The 10,541-nt window shown below is 47.1% G+C and overlaps 1 protein-coding gene across 4 annotated transcripts in view; it reads left to right on the top strand.

The window, feature by feature from the left end:
• Positions 1–10,541, top strand: part of MAP1S (microtubule associated protein 1S) — a 48,643-nt gene that overhangs the window by 35,176 nt on the left and 2,926 nt on the right. For all 4 annotated transcript variants that reach the window (XM_085849651.1, XM_085849652.1, XM_085849653.1 and 1 more), the window contains one exon: positions 6,149–6,366. In XM_085849651.1, the coding sequence (XP_085705777.1) occupies positions 6,149–6,366 (218 nt within the window). The remainder of the gene's footprint in view (positions 1–6,148; positions 6,367–10,541) is intronic.

Here is a 10,541-nt window from a genome sequence, read left to right on the forward strand (position 1 = left end):
ACCCCCTTACCCGGGGCACAGGATGGAAACTAGTTAGGGGGAAGGGTTAGCTTAGTTAGACCGACTCCATGGGGCAGGGGTAAGTCCTCATGGAGTCCGTGGAATGGATTAGTTAGAGGGATTGTAGCCAGATTTAGGTTGGGAAATAAAATGATTTATTTGGAGACATGGACAGACTTATGAATGTGTAGAGGGGACGTAGCTTAGCTACGTAGGTTAAAAGGAACGTGCTACTAGTTTAAGGGACGACGTGGGAGCACGAGTTAGTTAGGGGATGTAGATAGAAGGATGGCAGAGTTCAGTGGTGTGTGTGTTGAAGAGTTGGTGGGTTGTGAGGCATGTGCTTGGTGAGTGAGTGAGGCCAGCGGGTCTGTGTGAGTGGAGCGAATGGGGAATGCATGGTGCGATGAGTGATTGGGGGGAGGAGTGACTCCCGCCCAAGGGACCCCGGGGTCAGTGTAGAGTGAGTTAGCTGGGTTAGTCAAATTGAAAAATGGAGGTCGTTTTGTTGTTGGTGGGAAAGTAGGCTCGAGACCCATTTGGAGGGGTGCAGGAGCCCTGTTGACGGGCTTGGGAGCGTGGCTGCGAAAGGTGAGTATCGCTGAGTGGGTACCCCGGGCACCAGGCTAGTCGGCCGCGGTAGGCCAAGGGCCCATGGGGGGCCGGGATAGAGTAGTGGGCACGGGTGCGCCTGCTTGGTGCGGGGGCCCGGGGCGCCATTAGCCGCGTGGGCAGTGTTGTGGGCACGGGTGACCCTCGGAAAGGGGCCCGGGAGGCCGGCCTGCCACGTGTGCGTTTCAGGGGAGGTGCCATGGGGGTACTCCCCGGTGTTAGGGAGCTGGTAGGCTCGGAGGCAGTGTAGTGCCCGGGGGTGCCATAGCGGGAGAATCGGCAGAGGGTCGTGCCTGCCAAAGGGAGCCACGTGTCCCAGCCAGGAGACCGTGTGAGGGCACGGAGAGAAAATTGGGGGGCGAGGCCCGAAATTGTAAGGACACCAACACAGGCGACGGGAATCTGGGTTGTTAGAACCAATAGTTTAAGCGAGAGGCGCTTGTTGAAAGCCCTGGGGTAGTTTAGCAGTTAAATGGTTAGGGTAGATTAGGAGTGTACCCCTCCGCACCATCCATCCCCTCGCTCTCGTTGTGGGCCGCTGGACCCACTTTGGGTTATAGATCGCCGAACTCTGGGGAGGCCATTCTGAGGCTTGAATTGGGCCTCGACACAGGACGCAAGCTCTCCCTTATTCCCCTCTGGGAAGGGAACGTAGGGGTTGGGAGTAGGCTAGGTGACAGAATAGGTTAGCCGAACAAGGACGATAAAGGGGGTTAGGGGACGATTTATAGTGGGGGAGTAAAAATAAAAACAACAAAAAAATAAGTTGGGGCTAAATTGGGGTTTGACAAATTAAGGGAGTGGGTATGTACAGTGACAGGCAAAGGCGATAGGTTGGGAGGGAGACGGGTAGGTAGGTCCGAGCCCGCCGTCCAAGTGGCCAGCACCACCGCACTCCCTCCACCAACTTCCACTGACTGCAAAAGCTGGCCAGCTTCATCTGCTGGCTGTTACTGCAAGGCCTGTGCCGGCCAGTTCATCTGCTGGCTGTTTTTCTTCGAGGCCTGTGCCGGCCTGGTTCTGCGGGCTGAGTTTGCCTGCAGCGGCCTTCTTCTGCGGGCTGTGTTTGCCTGCCACCTTTGCCATGCCATGCCCACTGCCCACGTTCACCAGCCCCGTTCAATTTTGCTTTGCCCCCCCCCCCCCTGTTCATTGCCATGTGCGCCAGGATCGTAAAAGCAACAGTTTGCAAGCTGCAAGAACTGCCCTGTTGGCAGCGACAACACGGGCCTGCAGTGGCGGCCCGTGCACCGTGTTTGTGTTCATGCATCCATTCGTTGTGCTCATTGCGTGTGCCACTTGAGCTGGCACGGAGACTGCGTTGTGCAGCCCATGCACCGTTGTGGTTCACTGCGTTCAGTTCAAAAGGGAAGGCCTTGGACTGCGTGTGAGCAGCCAGCCACGTTCCCTGTCACCTGCATTGTTTGAGCCAGAGACTGCATGCGGGCAGCCTGGCTCCCTGCTAACTGCTTTTCTCTTTGCAGAGTTCAATGATCCTGGGCCATGGTTTAGTGTAAAATTTGTAAGTTAAGGTTAAGATGTACTGTACATATGAGTGCGCCCCCGGCATGTATGTCTTAGCGCCGGCAATTTTATTTAAGTCGTCCGTGTGAGTGAGTTTGTTTAGGTAGTTACGCAGCCCTCAGGTTATTTATTTTGGGGACACGAATACCATGAATGTCGCACTCAGGGATCCGTAGGTAAAATGTACTAGGGGAAAACTACACATGATGGCACACGAAAATTTGACGACTCGGGACGAGTCTGTAAAAAGGGAAGGGGTAGTGTTGTGGTTACCAGATTCGCAAACCACCATTCAGGTCCCTTAGGTGAGGTATCTCGGTAAGTGCATGTGTAGTTAGGCCCAAACCCGTTGTCTAGTGGGAATACATGTCATTTATGCGAGCTGCGACTCTTCAGGATAGCCGTTTTTCTTTTACTATCTTTATTTTGGACCAACCGCCATGATCACAACCACAACATCAACCACCGACCACAACCACCGCTTCACCACAACCGCCACGACCTTCACGCACACCTCACAACCGTAGCATCGCCACCGTTCTTGCCCCGCTGTGGGTACCGGTGTTGGACTCATGCAGAACGCGCGTCGAACAGCGTGTACAAAATCACGGATTTTGTGCTTCAAAAACGGATCAAAAACGACACACGCCCACTTTTTGCCGTCCAATCGGTGAGCGAGGGGCGATTTGGCCCCGCCTCCAGAACGATCGATATATGCAAATTTGTGGATCAAAAAGCCTTCACGCCCACTTTTTCTCGGGCCAATGGGGAGCGAGGTGAAAGGTCAAAGGGAGGGGGTCAAAGGCGAAGTTACGGGGGGATAAAAGGACGGTGTTCGTCAGTCAGAAGAGAGTCGCAAACAAGAACGAGAAGGAGTCGAGAACGAGAAGGAGTCGAGAACGAGAAGGAGTCGGAACGGAGGGGACGAGTGTGGAAGACTGGAGCCCGAAGCCTGCAGTGGCTGGAGAAGCTGAAGAGAGTCGGACGAGGGGGTGCTCGCGTCGGTGCCAGGAGCTGCACGCCCGAGGGAGGCCGGCAGCGCGACCTGGCCGAGGTGGAGACGCACACCAGGGATAATGAAGATCCTCTATACCCCGAGCATCAGCAACCCCCTCCTGTTTCCCCCCGCGCTGAGATAGTGCGACCAAGGGGGCCCCGTTCCCACCCCCTGCCAGGCACTGTCCACGAGGCCCGCGGGTTGCGGGGCCATCGCCGCTCCGCGTCTCATCACCAGACGGGTAGGCCCGACCCGGTCTCGGCCTCAGGCCTGCCTCATTCTTGGGGATGTTCTTTTCCTTGGTTTTGGGTATGTGTTGTCGGCGCCGTCTGTGAAGTAGAATTGTATAAGTGTTGCCGTGTGCTCGGTAGTCGGTATTAGCTCTGCACTGTGTTTTCACTTTTATGTTTGCTTTTTGTGTAAATGGAATTGTGTTTTCTTTTTTTTGTGTGCATTTGGTGGAATTGTATTTGTGTGCTTTCCGTTCGTCGCGAATAAATGTGCTTTATTGTTGAACTGTTCTTTCGCTTCGTCTTTTCCTCCATTGAATCCCCATCTTGCTTCACGTAAAGGGTTGGTAGTGGGCTGAATACGCCCGATAATTAATCGAACCGTCGAGGTCGACGATAACACCGCTCGGTTATTCTGATAGTACGGAACGGGTCGCTTAAGTGGCCCGTGTCCGAAGTCGACCTGCGGCGAGGTGCGATCGCCCGGTCTACCCTCCGCGTGGGTACTTAGGTAGTTCGAATTTGGCGAGCAACCCTATCCCACGCGGGGGCTGATTGGCTCGATCGCGGTGAGACCGAAAGGTCCACCCGTGACTGGTTCCCGGCGTTAGTCCGAGAGGGTCACGACTGGATTGTCCGTCCGGTGGGCGACGTGCTGCGATTCGAGTTACGTGGCCGTTCGCACGCCGGCGGGCGCGAAAACCGCAACAATATATATATATATATATATATATATATATATATATATATATATATATATATATATATATATATATATATATATATATATATATATATATATATATATTTATATATATATATATAAATAAATATATATATATATATATATATATAATATAGATATTGGGGCGTATTATGCGATACCGTCCGTCCGTCTCTGTCTGTCTGTCTGTCCGTCCATTCCTGTCCGCACTCTAACTCCCAAAGTTTTCAACTTTCACGTTTCATATTTGGTACATTGGTACAGATTGTGGAGCCGTTGTCACGACATACCTTCGTCATCTAAAGTGGCTGCCATGGCAACCAGGATGCTGTTTTCCATGTAGTAGCACAATTCTGTATATACCTTCTTGTTTGGGTGTATATTGTGCTCACTTGCACTCTTGTTTCTGATTACAATATACAAATACATTTACTACTTTATAATTATACTTCACTGCAATGCTTTTTAAAATATATTAATTATTAGACTCGTCTTTTAAAAATGATAAACGTATAAACAGGCCAGCATTGGGTGGCTTTGACACCAACTCTGGTTATTATTGAATTGTGATCAAAGTCTGCATATACATATTCATGTTCCTTCCTTTTCCACCACACAAATATAATGGTTGAAATAGATTTGGTCTGGCCTGAAATATGCTCGGCCTGCTTGCTCATGAACACGCCATTTGTCATCTGCGGAGTGGGGCGAGATGGGGGAGGCGGGGGTGGGGGGTGGGGGAATCTGTTTGAGCTGGAGATTGACGCGGTCACGAACAGCTAAGAGTTGCTCGGTCAAACTAAGATCCGTCTCGTGTTCGCCCCTGCACGTCAATCGCCCAGTATGGTGATTACAATTGTCATGGTAACGTAACATTGGGCTTGAGGACCCTGACGGGAATCTCTGCTTTGGGGGATGGCCGTGGCTGCTACGTGACTCGCTGGATTCGGAATGAGCCACCAGACTGACCGGTACACTATAACTCTGAACTTACACAATATATGTATATGTAATTTGTGAAGTGGTAAGGTTGGCATCTTGAGAGACTTGTGAGGATGAGCTGAAAAAAAACCTTTCATTTTTAACTCCACATCTGACTGCAACCTTTGACCTTTTACATAAAGTTTGATGACTGTCAGAAAGGAGTTAAACAGGCCAGCACGACAAAGCTTGCAAAAGAAAGACCCTGACATCCTCGCTTGTGTGCGAACATACCTATTGCCAAATTAAATTGGGTCACAGTAACAATTTTTCAATGAGCCTCCCATTGATTGAAGTGCAATGACGGTCTATCTGAGAAATGTAAAACGAGGTACACAATTTTAGATCAGTGTGTATCGTTGTACAAAAACCTTGTGTTTGTAGCCTAAGCTCTTTCCGTGCAAACACGCCGGCGAAAACGGGCAATAGCAATGTATTACTATGAGGTGCGTCTGTCGCGCTTCATTCAAAAGGGTTCGTGCTGTTGTGGGATAATAATAAATGGAACTGTTGGAAAGCTAATAATCGATTGATTAACACGGAATGAAAATTTGTCCATTTAACCACAGGGATGTCGGTTTTAAACGCCTCACTTTGCAGTGTTGAAATGATGGGAATGTGACCTTCATGTCGTGGTTCCAGCAACAGCATGAACTCTTCAGAAGCATACGGAAAGAGCAAACCACCAACAACCATAAGCTCCCATGACGGCAAACTGCATGCTATAAAATATCCTTTGTTTGCATGTTTTACCTTATTTTACATCCTCATTGGCAGTCACAGATAGACATGCAATATGCTCGAAGTACAACATGCCTGTCTTTTGATTAAAGCCGTCCTCCAAGCGATGGGTCGGCACGGCTCGTAATAAATAATCGCTAGAAGAATAACCGTCTTCCATTTGCAAATGGAAAGCCGTAAATATTCTCGCAACCGGAGTTTCCAGCTCTCGGAGCCAGCTGTGATCAACGGACATGGATGCATTGCAAGTTTTACAGAGGTTACCGTTTGAGTTTTAACTTCTCCACGTCCTTCTTGCCCATTCGGTCAGGTTGACTCTCTCTTGCTCCGTCTCCACAGGTAAGCGACCCGCAAGCCCCTTGCCGATCCCGGTCTACGTAGACCTGGCGTACATCCCGAGTCACTGCAGCGCTCGTGCCGTGAACGGTGATTTCTTCCATTACGTACGTGCTGCATACTATGTCGTGAGTGGGGACGATGCGGAAAACGAGGAACCAAGTCGTGCCGTCCTGGATGCCCTTCTTGATGCAAAGGCTCAGTGGGATAATGATATGCAGGTATGGCGGAGAGGCAATTGAAACGTGATTTGACCTTTTACTGTGCACATGATCTCTTGTATTCCTTCTGAAGTTTATTTTGAGATTTTTATTTTATTATTATTTATTTTTAATGGCAATTGGTAGATGTTGCAATTTCAATCGTTGATGATACATAGTTTTGTTTCAATTATTTTCTTTTACAAAGCACCTTGGGTTTTTTTTTATTTCATTAATTTTACTTTTTAGCTCGTCTGTTCGAAGAACAGAGAGCTATAGCGATACCCCCGGCGTGAGCGTGAAAATGTTAAAGTTTTTGGTGCAAGTTATTTCCTTTCTAATGTTTTTATCTCCCACACTATTTTTTTTACTGATTACAATATACAAATACATATATTGCTTTAAAATTATTTGGATCAGACTTCACTGCAATGCTTTATAAAAAAATATTATTAGACTGGTCTTTCAAAAACGATAAATGTATGAACAGGCGAGCATTGGGTGGCTTTGACACCAACTCTCTGGTTATTACCTCCACCACTGAAGGTGGATGGAGGTTGTTTTCACCCATGTCCATCTGTCTGAGCACAATGTCTCGAATAGTTGTGGACAGATTCGGACGACTTGGGTGTGATGAGGACTAACTGATTCGATTTTGGTGAAGAATTTTTACTGATTTTTTTTTTTTTTCACCATTGAGAGATCGGACCAAAAAACGATACATCATGTGATATCTCAAAACGTTATAGACGGATTCAGACCAAACTTGGTGGAAGTCGGGAAGGTGACACGAGCAAGCCGATTCGATGTTGTTCAAGGTATGGATGCAGATCCAGCCCATCAGTGGGTGATAAAATATAAACTGTTCAGCCGGGCGGTATGTGCTCGACTGAGTGCCGTCTAGTTTGGCCTGATGTGTCGTTCGCCCGGCTGGGAAATGCCAGAGTTTACTGACGGTAGTTCATTGCCATTGTCGAACAGGATCGCAGAAGGGGTTTGGTGGTGTTGGGCTGGACTTGGAGTATCTGCATTCCAGAGAGCATCGCTTATCTCCGATTTTAAGCTGGCTATACCACATCCAACAAATTGGGTCCATAAGATTCCCAGAATTGCCCATGTCTATCCAAGCTGCATATTTAATGGGAATAATTTGCTCGTGGACAGTCATGGACCAATGTGTGAATACTGCATGCCAACAAAAAGTGTATAAATATTTACGTGACTCCAAATCGCTTCCTGTATTTTCCAATTCTAAGCTAATGTGTCTCAAAAAACTCGGTGTTCCAACCTTGAGCATCATCCTGAGATCACAGTGACCTTGAGTGGACTTGGACAGTATTTCTTTAAAATCCTTCGTGGAAGCTTCATTATGCCACAAAGATAAAAGTACGGCTCTGAAGGTGTTTAGTCCAAGCTGAGGATCGGCACAATGTCGTGCCCGCTACCATAGCTTGCACATTTTATTGGATTGTAGGGAGCCATACAAAATCTCGCCATGTATAATGATGATACCATTCCTTTCACACCGTAAAGGCGCATCGGGCTGCGGAGGCCGTTAACCGGCGATGTATAAGCCTCACTATTTCAAACACTCACTCTTATTTTGTCAGACTTAACCACATGATTTGAATTTGTTTTTTTCCATAATGTTAGAATACCTTTTTGATTCCAAGGTGTACAGTTCTATCGTGCAGCACATGGCTGCTGGCTTGCTTCATCGGGGGTGGGGTGGGGTGTGGGGAGTGGGAGAAAGGACAGGACATGATTGGAAGGAAGTTGAAACTGCAATGGAACAAACAACAAAAAAAAAAAAACCAAAGGTGGGTGGAAGGAGAAGGGGAGAAAACACAACTAGGAACAGCAGTGGATGGTAGTGAAGATTGAGAATGACCTGAAGAGGTGAGCGACAATGTTGAAGCTCTGGAGGGAAGAATGATATTGCACAGACTGAGAAAGGGTAATCTTGTGGTGAAAGTGGCCTGGATTATTTTTAGTTTCTCCAAGTTGGTTACTGGCATAACACATGCCCCTGGAGAAGCATGGGAAGGGCAAAAGGTGCAAGCCAGAAAGGAGGCGTTAGAAGATGGACACAACCCAGCTCTCTGTGATTTGTGAGTAAATAGGCCCAGGGATTCGGTTTCATGGGAGATTCCAATGATTGAGGTCTTTTGTCTCCATGGCCTCAAGATATGAGGCAAGGGTGCCATCAAAAATGTGAGCAGTATTCCAGAAAGCTGCGGTTGATGCCTTGTATGTTTCGAAGTTCAGATCTCACGAGTGGGGGATATCTGAGGGTGGAGTTGGTGAAAAGCTGAGTTTTCTTAAGAACCACTGCGATCATTGAGGAAGATGAGATGGGAGTAGACCCAAGCCATTGCCTTGGGGGCACTCGAGCCTCTACAGGAAGATGGGATCCCACCAAGAGCCAGGCGTTGATGAGAATGGAGGAACTCGGCAAATCGTGAGAGACGTTCCCTTTGATAACTTGAATTGAGTTTTGAGAGCAAGGTGGTGTGCCAGACTGTCAAATGCTCGAGAGATAGCCAGGCACAGCTTAATCTTCTGTCTGAGATGCAGGCTTCCAAATATTGTCGGCAGCAGTTGCATACCCAAGGGTGGAGTGACTGGGTCAAAACCAAATTGATTTACAATCGAGTATTTTTGAGAAAAGGGAAGCGTTTCATGGTGACCCCAAGGATTGATGCCATGACTGCTTATAATTGGAAGATAATGGGCCTACAGTTAAGAAAATTTGTTTTTGTACCGTGTTTGTTTACTGCAGTGATGTTTTCTAATCAAGTCGGTGGAAGTTGACCTTGAGGGAAATGACAGTTTGAACAAGACAGGAAGAGGTGATGCAAGGCAGTTTGTTTTTAGAATGTGGGCGTTGATGCCATCTGGGACCTGTCGCAGAATTTGAGTGGTTCCCAAAAAACATTTCCACCTTAAAAGGTCCCCAGAATCGGAAATTGATTTATTTATTTATTTATTATTTTTTAAATGTGACATTGATTTTATTTATTTATTGTAATCAAAAAAAGAACTGAACGTGGTTTTGAAATAAAATAAATTTTTGAGGTGTTAAACTTAAAAAGCCCAACCTGGCTGGAACCACTCCAAAAATTCTAGAAAACCTCCAATGGTTATTGCATCATCTGTGTGACGTCATCACAAGTACGATTGTCTCACCACGCAAATAATGGCCACACAACTCGCTTCACTCATCCGAAAGTTAATTTGACAATTTTCTGATCAAGAATCCTCAGATTGACTCGTCAAAAGGATGATGTAGATTGCAGAAGGTGCTGTCAGACCTTACATGGACCAGAGGTGGAAACTGTGGGTGAGGTCGTGCATAAAATAACAATCGGGATGACGTCTAAGAAAAACTCTGCAATAACACCTGGATAAATTCGGAAATCCGAGCTGGAACGTGGTAAATGTGGTTTGGTGGAATTCTGTTTAGTGGGGCTACTTAGCTAAATATAACACAACAATTGTGCATTTTGTGAGGAAAGCACCAAATTTGGCACACAAGTAGCCAACATATTATGAACAGATTTGGATATTGGGCCATCTCAAATTTTTGATGGCAGTGGAAAATGGCTGCCACAGCCATCAGCGGCTGAATTTGAGATGGCCCAATATCCAAATCTGTTCATAATGTTAGGCTACTAGTGTGCCAAATTTGGTGCTTTCCTCACAAAATGCACAATTGTTATGCTAAGTTGCTCCACTAGTTATTCTTGTAGTAATTAGAATGGAACTCAGAGCACATACCACCACCAGGCTGAACAGTTTTCATTTTGTATCCCACTGATAGGCCGGATCTGCACCTGCACCAAACTTGTGTGTGTGTGTGTGTGTGTGTGTGTGTGTGTGTGTGTGTGTGTGTGTGTGTGTGTGTGTGTGTGTGTGTGTGTGTGTGTGTGTGTGTGTGTGTGTGTGTGTGTGTGTGTGTGTGTGTGTGTGTGTGTGTGTGTGTGTGTGTGTGTGTGTGTGTGTGTGTGTGTGTGTGTGTGTGTGTGTGTGTGTGTGTGTGTGAGATACAATCACTCTCTCGGTTATGTGCTCATAAATAAGTGACAAAACTCAAAAATAGAAGCCCAATGATAATTATTGCAGTTTCTAACTTTTAGACCCTTTCTACGTCGTTTGTGTATTGTCTTGCATCACACGGTGTTCTCTAGCTCTTA

This window comes from Eptatretus burgeri, chromosome 12 (assembly GCF_056783735.1).
Source record: "Eptatretus burgeri isolate ZD-2024b chromosome 12, Ebu_testis_v1, whole genome shotgun sequence".
NCBI classification, from domain to species: Eukaryota; Metazoa; Chordata; class Myxini; order Myxiniformes; family Myxinidae; genus Eptatretus; species Eptatretus burgeri.